This window comes from Malus domestica, chromosome 10 (assembly GCF_042453785.1).
Source record: "Malus domestica chromosome 10, GDT2T_hap1".
NCBI classification, from domain to species: domain Eukaryota; kingdom Viridiplantae; phylum Streptophyta; class Magnoliopsida; order Rosales; family Rosaceae; genus Malus; species Malus domestica.
The window spans coordinates 29920307-29939962 of NC_091670.1; the positions used below are offsets into that span (position 1 = coordinate 29920307).

At 36.7% G+C, this 19656-nt stretch overlaps 1 protein-coding gene and 1 long non-coding RNA gene across 2 annotated transcripts; both read right to left on the reverse strand.

Moving 5' to 3' along the window:
- Positions 1-5217: 5217 nt before the first annotated feature.
- Positions 5218-5817, reverse strand: LOC139188668 (uncharacterized). The gene is made up of 2 exons (XM_070806328.1): positions 5596-5817; positions 5218-5514 (listed from the first exon to the last, which is right to left on the reverse strand). Exons 1-2 carry the CDS (start codon positions 5815-5817, stop codon positions 5218-5220), a joined length of 519 nt encoding a protein of 172 aa, XP_070662429.1.
- Positions 5818-16431: 10614 nt separating this feature from the next.
- LOC139189053 (uncharacterized) lies at positions 16432-17809 on the reverse strand. The gene is made up of 3 exons (XR_011572534.1): positions 17664-17809; positions 17221-17374; positions 16432-16675 (listed from the first exon to the last, which is right to left on the reverse strand). It is a non-coding gene; the product is annotated as an uncharacterized lncRNA (long non-coding RNA).
- Positions 17810-19656: the final 1847 nt, after the last annotated feature.

Genomic DNA, 19656 nt, shown 5'->3' on the forward strand with positions numbered 1-19656 from the left:
AACACAAATTGTTTCAAGCTATTTACTACAAAAAATTGATCTGTTTTTATAACAAAAATTTGCAATTTACAATTTCAAACATGATCTTCCATTGCAAGCCAATTAACTTCTTGAACATAATCTAGTTTGAATTCTCTCTAGCAGAACATATCAATGTATAAGCTTGACTTGTTTTTTATCGAGTCAAACATAAATTTGACTTATCTCTTTCACGAGCAGAACACAAATCTCTATATGTGTACAAGTACAAGTTGTTTTCAAATTGATTTACACTCTTACATGTAGGTATCATAACATATCTCAATTGCATGCGAATTGCTCAGAAAATTGTTCCTTATTGTATATATCCAACAACGAATCACATTCCGTGGATTATAATAAAACAATCGACGACTCAACGCGCATGGAATGAATCAGTTGTCGAAGACTTTTGAACACCATGTCATTTTCATGAGTCCCGCCGTAAGAGGGAATAGACTGGAAAGCTTTCTTTTTAATACTTATTCCACTTTTAATATTATAGTATCTATTCCACCAAAAATAAAAAATATTCATAGTATTTGTTTTATTTAGGTCCATATAATCTGGCATAGAATGTTTTTGAGATTGAAAATAACAGAGATAAATATTATAAAGGTCAGAGACATTTTGCTAGTGGTAAATTGCCATGATGGTTAATGTTATTATTTTCATTTGCTATATCACAATTCATATTTTTTTTCGATTTTCAATTCACAGTTTGGTAGTATTCATTCATTTGTAAGTGAAAGGTGTTTGATTTGAATATCATGAATAGAGAGTTAGATACCAATTTATTCTCTTGTTGATTAATGAAAATGTATCAGTGTACAAAAATAAAATGGTAAAACTATTTGTAATAAATAAAAATAAAAATGAAAATAAAAATACAAATGAATTAGTGAGAGGGGAAGTTTCTGATCACATGCTAGGAGTCAAATATTGGTTCCAATTATTGTGAAATCTTTGTATTTTCTAAAGATATTCAACTTCTAGATTAGAGAAAATAAGAGCTCTACGTTTCTTATAAAAACCACTAGCATTGTCTCTTTCCAATATTTCAGTCCAAATTTCAACTTCTCCCTTGTTGGATAGAAAACGGCAAATTTCAACATCTCCAATCGTCAATCATAGTCCTCATCCTAGATATTAACAAGAAGATATTTGTGTTCATGGAAATCCTCAAGTATAGTTTTCTTTTGTTTTTCGTTCCGTAGATTGTTGAAAACTGATTGGAATAAACAAACCATATATAATCAATATTTTACTTAGGTGTTCTTTTATTTTTGGTACTTTGTTTTTGTACTTTGTAATAGATTGAATTCTAAGAAGTAAATCTGTTATTCGGTCGAATCATTTTGGAGTTTAATAATTTAAGGATCCAATCTATTCTGTTAAATTATCAAAATCAATGAGAATGAGACTCAATTTGTCTTCTTAGATGCACTAGATTAAATTTTAAACAGAATTTTTTTTGAACAAACGATATTATCTAAATTAAGAAGTGAATTGTTATTTTATTTTTTAATGAATATGGTTCATTATTTTCTCTACCATAACCATAGTTGTTGAAAAGTTATGAGCTGCCTAAATTGTTGCTTGTTTATATAACATGGAAAATAGAGTGAATCATTTTTGCAAACCACAACTTCTTGGTTGCCCATTGTGTAATATGTCATGCTTTGAAAATTGCCTTTAGACTTTTGAGTCCCTTATTGTGGCTGTCCACTATTATTTTTGCGATCAATGCGATTCATTTGATTTGATGTTGTCCATTGACTTCCCAAGTCTCCAATATCCTGATGGTCCTTGTTAGGGTTAGCCGGCTTTACTGCATTGACTTCAACGCTCATCCGCAAACATAATGCTCTCATGATCGCACCATCATGCATGATGGAACAATTTTTTTTTTCTTTTCGTTTCTTATAGGGCCGCTCAAGGAACTATATAAACCCCAAACTTCTTCCTTTGTATATGAACCCATATCTATAGGATAGTTTTAAATCACTAATCATTTTTTACTTCATACACATCCTTGTTAATTTAATTTGTTCATTGAATTTTTTTTTTCTATTCATTCGATCCGACTACCAAATTTGAAAGGAGCGTGTCAGAAGTAAAAATAGGTATTGTATAGCACCACCCTCTCAATAATCCTGTGTGTGTCTATATATATATATATATATATATTACTAACAATTTTACTAATCACGAATTTGATGTAAAGGAAACTCTTAATTTGAGTTGGACAATATTTGGCTTAGGTCATGACATAAGTCATTCTTCATTACATGATGATCTGACATTATTTTTTTATACGACGATCACGAGGATAACATAGCATAAACAGTTTCCAATCAAATAAATTTTTTTAGAAATGATAATAGAAAGGATGAAAGGTTCCAATTGTAAAGTTTGTACAATCCAATGAGTTTTAGATCTCTAAACTAACCTAGTATTTGGGACCAACTTTTTATGAAGAATGAATCTTATATTGATGGGAGGAATGGGCTACTCCCCATATTGCTCACGTGTGACAATTTTCAAGCCTATCATGTGGACAATACAAACAGTGTACGTGGAACATATGTGATCATTTGGTTTCACACGTAGGACAACATGCTTTGATACAATGAACAAAGTTGAGGTTCCACCATAAAACCAAGTGACAATAAAAAGAATAGCACAACTTACTTATAAATCTATGCAAAATATCTTTTCCCACCAATGTGTGATTCAACACTTTTCCTCTTCTACTCTAACACTTCTTCGCGGAAGCGCACAACACCCTTTGTACCAGAGTGTAGGAACGGTTAGAGAGCATAAACAACTCACACTCCTAGTATTCTTTTTTCTTTTCCTGTTTTTTGTTGGTTTGAACCATTAATAATTCCTCACTCGATTACCTGACTCCAAAGTTATATTATATGTGTGCGTTTAACCGTTGATTCGTCCAGTATTCTTTTGCTCCAAATAAATTAAAAAGAGGTTGGCCTTCTTTTGTGATTATTTTTCTCCCTTCGATAGCGAGTGAGTGACTATTTTATCGGAATTCCGAGCACATAGCTGTGGAAACACGTTTGATCCTAGGTAGTAATTTTTGCTTTTGAAGGTTCAAGGGTCAAAGGATTTAGGGTTTTTTTAGCTAAATTATTGAGATTAATATAACTCTTCATTTTGATCATTATTGACAATGAAAATTGATAAAAGTGATTCTTGAGTTTGTCTATCGTAAATTATTTTGATTCTTCCATGAAAAATTTGTCGGTATCCTCGTTAAATTGTTTTGTGAACGGCCACGTGACCACTTTTTAAGGGTATTTTTGTTAAACAATAAATGCAAATATAAAAAATTAACAGAGTATCAATAAACAAAAATATAAAACAGACAACTTGAAGATCGAGGCTTGCGTACCGCAATGTCCTTGAAACAGAATTTCGTCCCTACTCAGTGCTTGTAGTTCTACGGACGTCTGCTTCATTAGGATTCAACGATCTAAGTTAGAATTTCAGCACCAAAAAACTTAACTTCTGGCGAATTTCCTTGTGGTACTCTCAATAAGAATGCTATGGATTATAGAAGGAGATTTTTGTTTTTCTGTATTCTAAATGTCATGCAGACGGATGTATATATAGAGGGATTAAGCCTGTTCGCAACAGGTATGGAGAAGAGATGCATCTATTGGAAAGCATCTTCTCAGAAGGGGTGCTTTGTTCTGCGTTCTTTCTGAACTCTCAGACTTCATCTGAAAGGATGAGTCTTTTCATAAAAATTAATTTAATTAAATTCGAAATTAATTAAAAATAATTAATTAAAGAATTTAATTTTCAGAGTCCAAGAGGCCCAAGGCCCATCTTTTGATAATTAATTATATTTAATATATATATATATATAATTATATATTAATTACTAATTAATTAGTGCACCTCAAAGCCCAACCCCAATGGTGAGCCCAATTTTATTCTCAAAGGCCTATTATTCCAATTACTTTCTATAAAGGACAAAGCCTTATAAAGTGATAAAAGTTTTTGGGAATGGCCAATGTAGGACAAATAAATTTCCACTCAAACTCAAATTTCCAATACACTTAATAGGATATTGACAGATTTCTCACAAAATGACCAAAATGATTTACGGTGAACAAACTCATGAACTATTTCTATAGATTTTCATTGTTAGAAACCAAAATAAAGAGTAATTATGCTAATTTTAGGAACTATTTTAGCTAAAAAGTAAAAAATTTAGCAGCATATTGCTCTAATCAATTTAGGTAAGTTAATGTTTGCTTAAGAGTTTGCTGACTTAGAAACTGTGTGCAGGAAGAACATGGTGAATTCATAATGCTTTTTGAGTTGACGTGAGCACTAATGTGTGCGTCACTCTCATTGTGATACATGCTCGATCTACGTGATTGAAGACCTCTAGGGTTGTGATCAGTTTGGCAATTCGCATTTTACTAATTAGTGAGGTAGGTAGGTTAACCCAAAAGAAAAAACTGAAAAACACCTGCCAACCCCAAGAGACCACTCTAATTGGAGACGAAATCTTCTGGACTTAAAGTTTTTTGTGTCCTTTATGTTATCTATCTCATTTATTGACATTTGGCTATTTATTTAAGGTTCACTTAATAATATTAACTCTTCAACTTATATTTTCAATTAAAAAATTAAAATCTAAGGATAAATTAAGTTAAAAAGACAAGTGTCACTCATGTACATAGGTCACAGAAAGGCCACAACGAGTTTTAGCCCTTAGGTGCATAAGATTTGAAAGGTTTTAGCCTTCAGGTGCATAAGATTTGAACTCCTCTGGAGCTGGTCTTAAAAGCCAACCGGCTAGTTCATCCTTATCGGTTGTTAATGGTTAGATTTATTAATTGTATGATGATTTATAAAAAAAACTGTTAAACACCACATTATATAGTATAAAAAAATATGTTTCAAATAAATAATCTCCTGTCATCATCTTTTCTGTTAAATCTATGTATTTGCATCAACCCTTTTTTTTTCCTCAAAAAATAAATAATATTAAAGTTGAATTGAAATGTTTACATCAGACGCCAGAGTGTTAAACAGCCACTCCGGTTCAAACCCAACCCAAATATGTGAACTCCCCACACGCATGACATAAGAAGCCACTTGATGTGCGACCCTATTACAGGCACGAGGAGTAAATAGAAACTCTACTAACCACATTTGTTAGCGTAAAGCTTTAATATCCCAAAGAATACCTTCCAAAGCCGCGTCCGTAAGTAAATCCCCCTTAATCATATCCACCAAAACCTTCGAGTCCGTCTCTACCTGAACGATCTCAACACCCAACTCCACACAAGCCAACATAGCCATTATCACTGCTTCCGCTTCCGCCATCAAACTAGATCCACATAATAAATTTCCCATACCACCACCAGCTTGGAATATCCCCGCAAAGTCCCTAACAACCCACCCACAACCTCCCACACTTGTCTGGTTACACCAAGCCCCATCACAATTTACCTTCATAGTACGAAAAGGTGGTTTCAACCAACAAACCTGAACCTCCCTGGCAGGTCACTGCTTAGCCCTAGGCTGCTGTACTGTCTTCCCACCACTATCAGCAATCTCCCGCACCTGCTGACTAAGAAGCTCCAAAGCAGCACACGGGGGTATTAAGATCCCCTCAAACACAACACTATTTCTACACTTCCAAATCCTCCACAAACCACAACTAACCCACCTAATAAAATGTCCCGCATCCTGGAGGTCTCCAAATTTGTTACACAAGCTTTTCCAATACTCCAAAAAATCTCCACCCTCCATTGTTATAACATCTAACTGAAGCGGGGAACCAAACCAAAATACCCTCGCAAACGGACATCGAAAAAATAAATGTACCTGTGTTTCCACCTTTTCATTACATAATGGACATCCGATGTCTATCTGAATCCCCCGTCTTCTTAAATTATTACGTACGACAAGGATATTTCTACATCCCCTCCAAATAAAATGACAAAGCTTGGGGGGAACGCCCAACCGCCACAAATTTGCCTATGTTGAATCATTTTCGTCTTCCGTACTAGATTGCCATCCACCCTTGCACCCAAGTTCTCCATTTGTCTCCATTTGTTGAGCAACTAAATACCCAAATTTAACAGAGTATAGCCCATTACGAGTATAATGCCATATAAGGCGATCAAGACACCCATGTTGACTAAGAGGCATACAAAGAATAATACTAGCTTCCTTCGAAGGAAAACACCATTCAACTAGAGGCCTATCCCATCTCACATCAACAGTTATAAGATCAGACACCCTGCTAGGCATGTCAATATGCCTGGATAACGGCTTGAAAGTTCGTGGTGTAGGCAACCAAGGGTCGGCTAGAATACGAACATGTGTACCATCCCCCACCCTCCATCGACTACCCACCTTCAATATTTTCCTCCCCTGTAATAATCCCTTCCATCCCCACGATGTTCCTCGACCCACCGGAGCTTCAAGAAATGATGAAGATGGAAAATATTTAGCCTGCAAGACCTTAGTCAACATAGACTCCGGATTACATATCACTTGCCACCCAACTTTAGCAAGCATGGCTAAATTAAAAGCAATTATTTCTTTAAAGCTGAGACCTTCATCTGACTTTTTCTTCACAACCTTTCTCCAGGCCATCCAATGAACCCCTTTTTTTTTCTTCTAATCCCGCCACCAAAACCTAGCAATAACTTGCTCAACTTCCTTTGCCAACTGTATCGAGAGTTGAAAGCATGACATTGTATAAATAGGTAAAGTAGAAGCTACACTTTTAATTAATATCTCATTCCCAGCTACTGACATAAACTGCTCCGTCCACCCATTAATCCTCTCATCCAATCTATTCCGCACCTCCTCGAACACTTTTTTTTTCGAAGCCCCAAAGTCCGCTTGGATACCTAAATACCTCCCAAATCCTTCTTATTGTCGAATACCCAACTCCAATGATAGCTGATCCTTCAGGGTTTGAGAGCAACCCGCACTGAAGTACACAGAGCTCTTCTCCAGGTTAACAAACTAACTTGAACCTTCAGCATATAGGTGCAACAACCCCCTAACATTTTGAGCCTCAGTCTCTGTAGCCCAACAAAATAACACCAAATCATCCGCAAAAAATATATGCGAGATAGGCTCAGCAAAGTGATTGACAATGATACCCTTATACGATCAACCCGTTCCTCCTTATGAATTAAAGACGAAAAGCCCTCAGCACAAATAAGGAACAAAAATGGAGACAAGGGGTCACCTTGTCGCAATCCTCTAGTCGGTGTAACATAACCCGTAGCCTCCCCATTAAGTACAATACTATAGGACACTGTTTGCACACACTCCATCACCCACTTACAAAAAAATCCTCAAAGCCCAACTTATACAACATCGCGTTCAGAAATGGCCATTCGACTGTATCATAGGTCTTAGCCATATCCAATTTAAAGGCCATAAAATTCATACCCTTGTCATTGCCTTGTTGCATGGAGTGTAAAAGCTCATGAACCACCAAAATATTATCAGAAATTTGCCTTCCCGCCACAAATGCCGATTGATTCGGGCTAATCAACTTGGGAAGGATCTGCTTTTGCCGATTTATTAACACCTTCGAGATAATCTTATACACCACGTTACAAAGAGAAATCGGTCTAAATTGGGACATTTTTCTAGGATTATCCACTTTTGGAATCAACACAATATTAGTATGATTCACCTTTTTCAACATCCGTCCCGATTGAAAGAATGATTTAACCATACCCATGACCACTCATCCCACAATTTCCCAGTGATGATGAAAGAACCCAGCATTAAATCCATCAGGCCCCGATAACTTCGTTAGATGCATTTGGTAAATAGCTTGTTCAATTTTCTTATCCGTAACTCGCTCTATCAAACCCCTATTTTCCATAGGACCAATCTTACAAGGCACACAAGGCATTATCTTCAGTACATTTGCAGGTTGATCCGTAGTAAATAAGACCTGAAATACCCCACAACAATCTCACTTAGCCGCTGCACATCAGTACACCACGTGCTATCTTCCCCCTCCAGCCCACGAATAACATTCCTCCGTTTTCGCTTTAATGTTTGTGCATGGAAACATTTTTTATTTTTATCACCCTCATGTAACCATTGCACTCTTGATTTTGTCCTCCAATAGAGCTCTTCCATTCTTACCGCCTGTGTAAGCTCAACCTTTAATTGTCAAATTCGTTTTCCATCAAACACCGTCTTCTGATACTCATCTCGAATGATCTCCTTCAATCGACAAATTTCTTTTTGCTCATTACGACCCGTTTTCTTCCGCCACCCCACCAAACCATGTCGCACTTGGTGTAATTTAGCCACCAAATTATGGCCCGTTACATCCCCTTGCCACTGCCCCAACATGTTTAGACCACCTCAGCACATTGATCCTCCTGATTCCATCGAGGGTCATACATAAATCTCTTCTTCCTCTTGGGTTGGTCCACCTCAATGAACAACACAAGCATTGCATGATCCGATCCTTCAAGTACCCTATGCTTTACAACCGCCTGTTGATAACTTTGCATCCATTCACTTGTAGCAAAAGCATGATCAATCCGTTCTTGAATGAACCCCTCAGTACGCCTATTCCTCCAGGTATACAGGTACTCTTCGAAACCCAAGTCCAACAACCGCGTTTGTGTAACAAAATTCCTGAAGTTTCTCATACTAGCAGCTGTTCGAATATTGCCTCCCTCTTTCTCCGACTCACACAATAAATCATTAGTCTCCCATCACGATACATGGTTCCAAATACCCATTGATTTGGTTCATTAACACATCCAAATGGTGCGCTCTTTTACGGTCATCAGTGCTTGCATACACAACAACAAGCCTTCACCGACATTGCCTTATCCCATCCTCAACTAACACTTATACAAAGAAGTCACCATACTTAACCAATACCATATCCTTCGCATCTTTCCAAAATACACACATTCCTCCTGCAATTCTCCTAGGCTCGATTGCATGCATACATGCCATTCCAAGCCTTCGCTTTAAATAACGGTACCTTCTACTATGATTTTTTGTCTCCAATAACACCACCACCTCGGGGGAGTGGAGCCCATTTTGCTCCAACTGATCGTCAACTGTCAGGTCCCCCCCAATACCCTGACAGTTCCAGCATATAATTTTCATTGCGATCGCGGAAACTCCTCGTAGGTAGTCTCCGCTTGGTCCAGCTCAGACTTATGATGTTTTGTCACACGGTAGGACAGGTCAAATGGTTCCAGCCATTCATTATCACCCTCATGACCCCGTTTAACCTTACCACGGAACACAACTTTAATTATTGGAAGAAGGTTGAAAGGGTTTAAATCTTGAGACAATAAATCACCTGCCATCTCGCCATCCATCACAACCCTTATAGGACCTTCGTCATGATTACCTCCCTGGCTAACCATAATAGGAATATTAAGATCAAAATCATGGCCTGGTTGCACCACCTCACTATTGGCCCCAAACTCGACATCCTCATCTGGCGGATTATTTAACACTACCATCCCAGCACCATCAGCAATGACACCTCTCGGACCAATAAGACCTGCATCGAAAGCTTGCTCTCTTGTCCTTTGTTGCCTCTCTTGTTCCTCACTTTCTGCAGAGCCCTTATGTCTTCGCCAGTTTGACGAAGAAGACGCATTCGTCCTCCCATTCTGTCCTCTTTGCAGATCACCACGCTTCACAAAAGCATTCCCCCTCAAGTCAAACTCCGCATCTAATCCTTTAAATGCATATAAAGTTTCCAAAGCGTCATCCAAAACCCCTTCACCACCAATATTGCCATCCCCACACCGCCACGTAACATTCCCCATCTTACCACAGATAAGGCAATAGTTAGGCAAACCCAAATAGCGGAAGTCCACCCATATACTCTCATCGTCAGGGAATTCTACATTAGCACCCCTCATGAGTGGTTCACGGACATCGAAGGAAATCTTGACCCGCAAAAATCGTCCAATACAATCTCTCCCATCATCCTTATCCACCCTTAGCACCTTACCAACCAATCATCCAATAGTCAAAGCAACCGCCTCCGTCATACTGAAAGGAGGAACGTTATGCAGTTGCACCCACATAGATACCAAGTGTAAAGGTTCTGCCCTTTGATTATGACGAGCCCCATCGACAGCCAGCACCAGATCCTTTCGAAACAGCCATGGCTTCTCTGCCTCTAATACACGGCACATGTCCTGTGGACCAACAAATGTAGCCATGAACCGCGCCCCACCCAACGCCCTAATTGACACCTTTTCCCTTCCTCTCCATAGATTAGTAAACTGGTCAATGAAACCATTGTCATTAACCTCCTTCCTTGTAAACACTTGTGCAACCACACTATATTGGAAACCCAGCAAAACGCTCTCAACTTCCTTCTTGCCAATCTTAACCCCGCCCTTTTCCTTCTCAGATAAGGATAAACCCATACCAAACTTCAATGTAAGGCCTTCCATAGTCTGCATGCTTGACCGCTCCATTACTAACCCAAAATCCCAAAGTATTGCCCACAGATCATAAGAAATCCACACGACAGTGCCGTCACACGTTACGCTTTTGCTGCCGTCACACTCTGAAACCCTAATCCTAGCACCATGCTGCACACGCTAAAAAAAAAACCCCCCTTACGAGGACTGAACTCCAACCTGGCACCGTGTCTTTGTTTCATTTCATCTCTTTGTATTTGCATCAACCCTAATCCGTGGGTTTTTGTTCTTCACTTTCAAATCTTGTATTTGTCCACTAATTCTCAAAAAAAAAAAAAGATAAAAAAAGAAGGAATAAATAGACCCTAACGGTCAACTAATCACGCAACCAAACATACATGCTTTCACATGCACTACATGATAGGAGTGGAGAGTACACATTAAATAAACAGTCATAAACTTTAGAGGGCAATAATAGAGGAGGTTTTCGTCAAAAAAATTAAGGGGTGTGATATTCACATATCCCATTTTAATTCTCACACACCTTTTTAATTATCGGTCGTCGGATCGGATGAATTGAAGAAGATCAATGAACAGAAATTATCATGGGGTGTGTAAGAAGTAAAACGGGATGTGTGGATAGTACATCCCAAAATTAATACACAAAGATGAGTCAGGATTAGGCTAATCTTTTATATAGTATAACACTATATATAATAGGATATGAGGCTGTAACTAAAGTCAAAGCCCATATTAAATTGCTCATATAAAGATGACAATTGATTATCATATGGGCTCAGTGTTTATTTGCGGACGAAAACATGAAATCAAATAAATCTTAAAAAAAAAAAGAAGATAATATTTCAAGAAGCATGTAAAGTTTGGAGCAAATCTGCCAACTTAAAGCGTGCGTAAAACTGTTATCAACTTATCTCATAACATGAGAGAGTCAATGAACTTATTTGCCCTTTCATTAAACCAAAGAGTATAACAATAAAATAGAATAGAATTAAAGTCTAACAATCAGCCTACAAAGTCTGTTTTCTCTATACATATTTTTTTCGTAATCTGTTTTCCACGTATCTCTCTTTTTTCTTATAGATTTAATATCTGTCTAACACAAACGTAAATTTTTTTTTTTTAAACAAACAATATATATATGCATGTATGAGTATTGGAGCCCTCAATTTTGAAACTTAATTTACAAACTAATAATTATAAGCCAATAAGAAATGCATACATCGACATAATGGACCTATTCATTACGCAAAGTGTGCAAATTGCAAAGTGATAAGCAGCTTCAAGGAATGAGAATACTTCTTTTGCTTTTACCTTTTTTGGTTCATGAACCACTAGTTTTGAATCTTTTGATGATCGAGTTACATAGTCTTTTGAAATGAAAATTGAAAGGTCTTTTTTTTTTAAAAGAATACTATATTTTAGCGATTCATTTAAGTTACTTGAACATAATCTTTATTTTTGTTCTCCTTTTTCTTATAGAAAGATAAATTTGTGATTGCAAATTGTTTGGGATGTCTAGGGACTCAAAAACTCAAAAAGGATCACGCAGTGGTAAGGTTCCATCCTGCATCGCAATCAGTAGCATCTAAACCTAATTTTGACCTTGCTGGTAAGATGTGACCATGATGACTAAAAAAGTTGTGATTATGATGATCGTACTCCCAACTTTGGACACTATTTGGTACTTGATGTGGTCATATACAATAACAGATTTATAAAATTTTCCTTCACATATTAAGTTATTAATTGACAAGTGGAAAGTTTGAATGACAATTTGACGAATTATCATTTGGAGGCAGATTCTCTGCCCTCTCATTTCTCGTGCTCTCCTGTTTTGTGTGGTCACGATTAAGTCACGTTAACATTTTATATTTTTTTTATAGAAATAATAAGACAAAAAGGAATAGTAATATAAAATATTGACGTAACTTAACCATAACCATATAAGTAGAAAGACATGAGAGGGCACGGAAAGTGAAAGGGCTGATAATCTGCCTCCTTATCATTTAACCTATTGTGTCTGAACCGCTTTCAGGCATTTGTCAAACATCTTGTCTCCACAATAACTATGCTTAAGAAGAGGATATCCAAAAAGCATTGCAAAATCTTAATTAGCAATAATATTAGAAACACTAAATTTGTAAATAAAATATTAAAAATTAAATGACATAGAAGTTGATGATTGAATTTTTACTTAAGTGTTGAGAAATGTGCGTATTTCTACTGATGACACATTATTTAGTTTATAAATTTTGTCTACAAATTTAATATTCTTAGCATTAACTTTAGAAAAATAATTGGAGGCAGGGGCCATGGGCAGAGGCATCATGTCTATTGGTGTCAGCTGCCTCCACTTAACTCTTTTTGTGATGGAAAATTGCTCTAACTATAAATATAAATTCTGTATTTTTTCTACCCTCTCACATTTTCTAGTTATGTAACTTTTTACATTAGCTAATGGTTTACAATTTTAGTGTTCTAAATATCAGTTATTGAAAATCATGTTGTTGGACGATAAATTGATAACATTGTATATTATACTAGAAGAGTTGTTAATTGTATTTTTTAAAAATACATGGGAATATCTTTTATATATAAAGCTGGAGGCCAGTTTTGGTGTCACTCACTTCGACACAATATTTTGGACACAAATGCCCTCAAAACAAAAAAATTCAGAAGAAGTTCAAAATAATACATCAAATAATCCAGGGACATTTTCATCATATAAACAGTATTTTTTAAATAATTGTTATTTTATCATAAAAAATACCAAACAAGTCACTTTCTTTCCTGCGTGCAGATGAGCAGCTGCACTGCTGTTCTTATCCTCCTCTTACATTCTTCCACTCCAAAAACTTCATTTCATCGTAACTTTTTCATACGGTAACGAAGAAGCCTATAGATTCTTATCATAACTCTCTTCCATTTGATGTGATACCCACACCTCAAAATCAAATGTGTTCGAAGATTGGAGCCTAGAATAGTGACGGTTTTTTGGCGAAGTTTTGCTGATTCGGGCCAATGCCGTCGGAATTTGGTCTCGGCCCAAGAGAGAAAGTTGATCCTCTCCTGACAATCTTTCTACCTATCTCTTCAATTTTCTCTCCAGTTTTCTCTGTCATTAATCAAACATTCAAACCGCGTAAAGATTTCCGAAAAATAAAAGTTATTTCCCACCAAGAATAAAAAACCCAGAAAAACCCATTTGCCCAAAATCCAGAAAAACTGGGAACAATCACTGATCTGATGAAATCCCAATGAAGCAAACGTAGAATCCATCTCGATCTGGCCGTTAGTGGCAACGATATGAAGAGCAGAGTGGTGGTCGTAGACGGTGGAGTGGCGGAGGAGAGTTGGGTCTCTCTCTAACACAGCTTCCACGGTGTCCAGCTCCCCAAATTGTATGGCTCGGAACAGCCCATGTTCGTCACTCTCTCTGCAACTCAACCCCTAACCCATCTCTCTCTCTCTCTCTCTCTCTCCTCCTCTCTGTTTCTCTCTTATCAATGGAGTCAATGGGAGCACTTCATTTAGCAATATCTTTGAACCACCTTCACCTGAAGGCAGAAGGTGGTGGCCTCCATTGCTCGCCGAATGAAAGGTTTCACATTTATGTATTTCCAAGTGTAGAGAGGGAAAGAGAAGAGGGAGGAGAGAGAGAGCTTTGGAGTTTGGAGTTGCCCGGAGCGAGACTGGGGTGCTTACGAGTCAGTGTTCGGGTAGTCACTAGGATTGACTATGGGCAGCAGTAAGATATTTATGGGGAAGTTGGATTAGATTTCGAAACAGTACGATAGCCCAACCAGCCACACCCCAGTTGACTAAATCAATCGCAACCGTTGGGATTTTGACTCGATTCTTTTGGTCGTTGGATTGGTAATAATTAGGCTGCTAATTTTGAAATTATGGATGTTAATTTGATGTTAATTTTGATTTACTAGGACAATGATTTACCGTGTTTGAAGTTTGACTTTTGGCTTCCACAAAAATATTAGAAAAAAATTACCCCTCAACAAAAAAAATCCAAAAACAGTCCAATATAATATATCAAATAATATAGGGGTAATTTGGTAATTTGATCATCTTAAAATATAATATAAATATAAGTGGGAAGAGAGAAAAGGATAAAAAAATAGAAGGATGAGTGAAAGTTGATGGTGCTCACGTGAAGAGAAAAGAAAAATATAATAAAAAAATAAAAAAAAATTATGAATATTGTGTTCAAAACATCTTAAAAATGGAAGGATGAGTGAAAGTTGATGGTGCCCAAGTGAAGGGAAAAGAAAAATATAATAAAAAATAAGAAAAATTATGAATATTGTGTTCAAAACATCTGAAGAGGCTTGTAATGCAGCTTATAATAAATGTCTTTCACATGCATACAATAATGTAATTAAATAAGTTGTCTGATGATTTTTTAACAAACGATATTATCTACACTATGGAAAAAGGGGTAGGCTTAGCCTCATAATGTGCTAGTAATAATATGATTCAATAAGTTGTTTATTACATATTATTTTCTTTATAAAAAAGTTCTTTGATTAAATTAATTGTCAAATGATTGTTTTTTTTATTATAAAATAAACGATGTTATCTACACTAAGAGAGAGGGGGATGAACTTTGTTTCACAATGGGCTAGCAATAATGTGATTCAATCAATTGTTTATTAAATATTATTTTTTTCTATTCTTAATGTAAATTCTATAGAAACCAATTTTATTATATAAATTCAGCTGCTTTAATTGGTTTATGAGGGATTTCTTCTAGCATGATCTAAAATTATTCATTTACTTCAAATATTTGACTTTTCTTTTGTTAATTTACATATATAAATATATTTAAAACGTGTAAATTGCGTGTAGCACGCTGTAATTCAAAAAATGTATTCTGCACGCTCGTGAGCGCGTGCATGAATGCTAGTGGGATATTAAGAGAAGAAAAATCAAGGCTAAGACTTTAGGTGTGGAGATAAATACATATCTTAACCACTACGCGCGCATGAAGGCTAGTGGGATATTAAGGGAAGAAAAACCAAGGCTAAGACTTTAGGTGTGGAGATAAAGATCTTAACCACTGTACCTGAAATCCTTGTAATTATGAAATGGTTACTAGTACAAAAAGAAAATCAAGGGAAGACTGCAATAAAGCAGATGGATTATGCGATAGTTGTGCAGATGGATTATGTGATAGTTGTGAGTGCCACATTCATTTCATATGATCCTCACCTTCCCCACTAAGATATTTTTCATCCTTGTGCTATAGACTTCTTAAACAAATTTGGTATCCATGCATAGAAGTCATTGTTGAGGGCTATGGTTTAAAGTAGAGCCTCCTTCCTAAATCTTTCTTATCATCATTCTTCACCTTGAATCAAAACCCTACACGGTGAAAAAGTTTCCCACTTTCACCTTAAAAATTCCATTTCTCCAAATTGGAGTTGCCATTTCTTCTTTGAAAGTCTAATTTCTTTCAGTGTGTTGAGTGCCCACGCGCAGAGGATTTAGTGGGGAACATAATGAAAAGTGGTGAACCCAACACTGTCACGCCCAACACTGCCAATATTGTTATGATGCTTTCATCCATTCATCCTTATCGTTCGTTAATTTTGCCCTTTTAACCAACCCTAGCCAGTCGGCACTTGATATCGCTTGTGGTTCCTGGAAAGTGCCAGACCTGACTTATGTTTGGTAATATTAGGAATTTATATCAGTGATGCCATGGATTTTGCTCCTTGATTTATGTTTATTCCACCTGGGTTGGCTTCTGGCTTGAGAAAGGCAAATGCACTGAATTATGATCTTAAAAGTAGTAAAGTGCATCCACTACTTATTATATGTTCAGCCGTCTAATGATAATTCCGTCTAAGAAAAAGATTCTGCCAGAGATTTGTGCAGAAAATTATATTTGGCTAGAGTAATCCTTTCATTGATACCTGAATTCAATATATACAATTACATTCTTTGTACACCAAGAATTTCTTCTACAAGTCAGGAGTACAATTGCAATTATAATTTAATTCTAACTAATTTATCATATTTGTTTAACACTTCCTTTCAAGTTGGAGAATGGATGCAACTTGTGTAGCATAGTTGAAAACTTCTTATTTCCGAGTGGCTTCATAAACAAGTCTGCTAGTAGCTATGTTGTACGAACATGTCTAGTAGCTATCGTGCCATCAACCCTATCACGTATAAAATGACATTCAATCTCAATATGGTAAGTTCGCTCATGGAAAACAGGATGGCCACTAAACAATGCCGCTTGATTATCATAAAATGAAGGAGATGAATCAATTAAAAAGGAATGCACAAATCCTCCAATAGAAAATGTAACTAAATTACCTCACAACAAGCACCAACCACAACCCTATATTCTGCTTCACCATAAGAGAGAGAGAGAGAGAGAGAGAGAGAGAGAGAGAGAGAGAGAGAGAGAGTTTAAGGTCTTTTTATTCGTCATGTAATCAAGGAATTTCACTCAAAACACATAGTAGCCAGTAATTGAGCAACGAGTAATAGGACAACCTGCCTATTAGAATCACAATAAGTTGTTAACTGCATTTGATTGTCAGAACGAAATAATAAGTCTTGACCTGGAGTGGACTTTAAGTAACAAACAACACGAAGTGCGACATCCATACGAGGGATCCGTTGCTCATGCATGAAACGGCTTAGAACATGTAAAGGGTAGATAATATATGGATGGATTGTTGTGAGATAAACTAACCTTCCTACTAGAAGCCGATACGTTTCTGGATATTGAGAAGTTCCCCTTTATCGCATAGTTTTGTATCTTCCATAGGAAGCAACATGCCGTGCTCCTAGAAAACCATAACCTTGACAATACTCAGAAAACACTTCAAATCACCTAGATCCTGCCACTTTTGAATAAAGAGACCTCAATACTCAGAAAACACTTCAAATAACCTAGATCCTTAATTTGAAAACGGTTACAGAGAAAAGATTTTAAGGAATCAATAGCAGCCATGCCATTGCCTGTAATCACAATATATCCATATATAAATGAGCAAGGCCTTGAAGGAAAAACGAAAATGTTACTTTTGGATGAAGGATAATAAATAAAATCAAAACAAGATAAGATTGTAAGAATAGTCAACTTTGAATTGTTTAAATCCAACAAAAAGAACGGCATCATAAAATTTGGCAAACCATTGTCGAGAAGCTTGCTTGAGACCATAACGTGATTTGTTGAGGTGACACATAAGGTTCATCCTTGTCACCGAAGACTAGAAGGAGGAGACATAGAGAAGGCGAGCACGTAGGCGATCGATGCTATATGCAGCGGTGGGAACACATTCACCCCAAATTTGAGAAGAAGATGAGATTGAAAACAAAGGGCTTGAGTAGTTTTGAGAAGGTGCCTATGTTTGCGCTCAACAACATTGTGGAGCCAAAAATAATCATAAGGCGACACGTGGATCTTTGAATAAAAAAGGACAAGAATACCCATGAGGCACATTGGGATTTCTACGCGCGAGTAGCGGAGAATCATCTTTCAACAAAATAAAAAATGCTCCAAAAGAGGCAACCAATTCAAAGTCCATCTCATCAAATCCCGTTTTGCAAGGTAACCTACAAAATAATGTTAATTGGTTAATTAATGGATTAATTACCCAATTAATCCATTAAACATCAATTAAATTACCCAATTAATCACAAAATATATCCCATTCACCCTAAAAATAGGTAGTGGCCGGCAACCTCACATTCTTCTTAGTCTTTTTTACTTTTCCTCATTTTACTACCCCATTTATACAAATAAATAATTTTATAACCTCTCATTTACTTCTTTCATACTTAATTAGCCAATAAATTGGCTAATTAAGCCAAAATCATAACCACAAAAACCATCAAGGCCGGCCACACCAAGGGGAAAAATGGGTAAGCTTAATCCTATAAATAGGCACCTATTCTCACCAAAAAGTCATTCCAACACTTTGGCAAAAATCCCAAAATTCCCTAAACACTCTTACTCTTTAAAACGTTTCTCTACAGTAGTTAAAAAGTAATGAGCTCCGATAAGAGAAGGGTTAAGATTTGGACCCCAAATAGAAAAGGGAAAGTTCTTGAGGTAGAACTTAAATTGAAAGGTTGTTGAGTTTGTTTCGCCAATGGACAAATATCACAAACATGACTAGAATCCAAAGAACAATTAAGAAAACTAGGAGCTAAGACTTGCAGGCAGGCAGAAGAAGGGTGTTTTAGATGGTGGTGCCAAAGAGAGGATGAAATGGTGATGATGTTGCAGAGAGGTCGACTGGTTCGGATGGAAGATGCAAGGGTCACAAGGTAGTAAAAGTCACCACGTCGCTTTCTCACACCAATCATCGCCTTCGAAACTAAGTCCTGCAAAACACACTAAGAAGAAAAATAAAATAGAACTTTAACGAAAAGTTCTCGGTACTGTTCACTTTAACGAAAAACCATATTTTTACATTAAAAAGTCAATCCTGGTACTATTCACTTTACCCTTTATTTTGTCCTTATCGTTAAAACTCAAAGTTTTCAAACCTTTTTCATCAGTTTTCCTAAAAAAAATGGTCACAGAATAGTAGAGCCCATCTGTAAGCTTACCAACCGTTCAAAGATTAACTTTAAAATTAAGAACACATAAAACCATTTTTCAAATCAATGGAGTAATTGAAATGAAAAGTACCTGTCATCTTGATTGAAGCCTTAGCTCCACTCAGCAAAGACACAGGCGGCAAACTAGAGGTAGATGTATTCATTAAACAAGAAGGAGAAGAGGTGATATGGTTCGTGGCTCCGCTGTTAATGATCTATTGACCATGAAACGAATCAATCGTTAACAACAAAATCATCGGTGGAAATGACATGGGCTTGAGCAGAAGAGAATGGAGCAGTTGGTTCATCTATGACAGCTAGAATGTAACTGTATTGAGCATCAAACAGATTCCACATAGCGACATAAATCCTGAAGGCTGGGAGAGCCCTGCGCATTATGTGCATATGGAAAAGAACTAGTGTGAGCATGCTGGCTGATGTTAGGCCGTGAGTTAGCAGAGGGGTTGTGAGCGAAACCGGTGGAGGAAGGTGAACAATGAAGATGCCTTCGCGGTTGGCCATGAAGAGGATGACCAACGCGATAACCCTTACGAGTGTGAAAATCATAGTAACAATA

What these genes read in the sequence shown, in the direction of transcription:
- LOC139188668 (XM_070806328.1), bottom strand. Translation starts at nt 5,817, where the DNA reads ATGGAGGGTGGAGATTTTTTGGAGTATTGGAAAAGCTTGTGTAACAAA. An exon ending in CTGATAGTGGTGGGAAGACA is followed by an intron (nt 5,515 to 5,595) that starts GTACAGCAGCCT and finishes CGTACTATGAAG; the next exon opens with GTAAATTGTGATGGGGCTTG.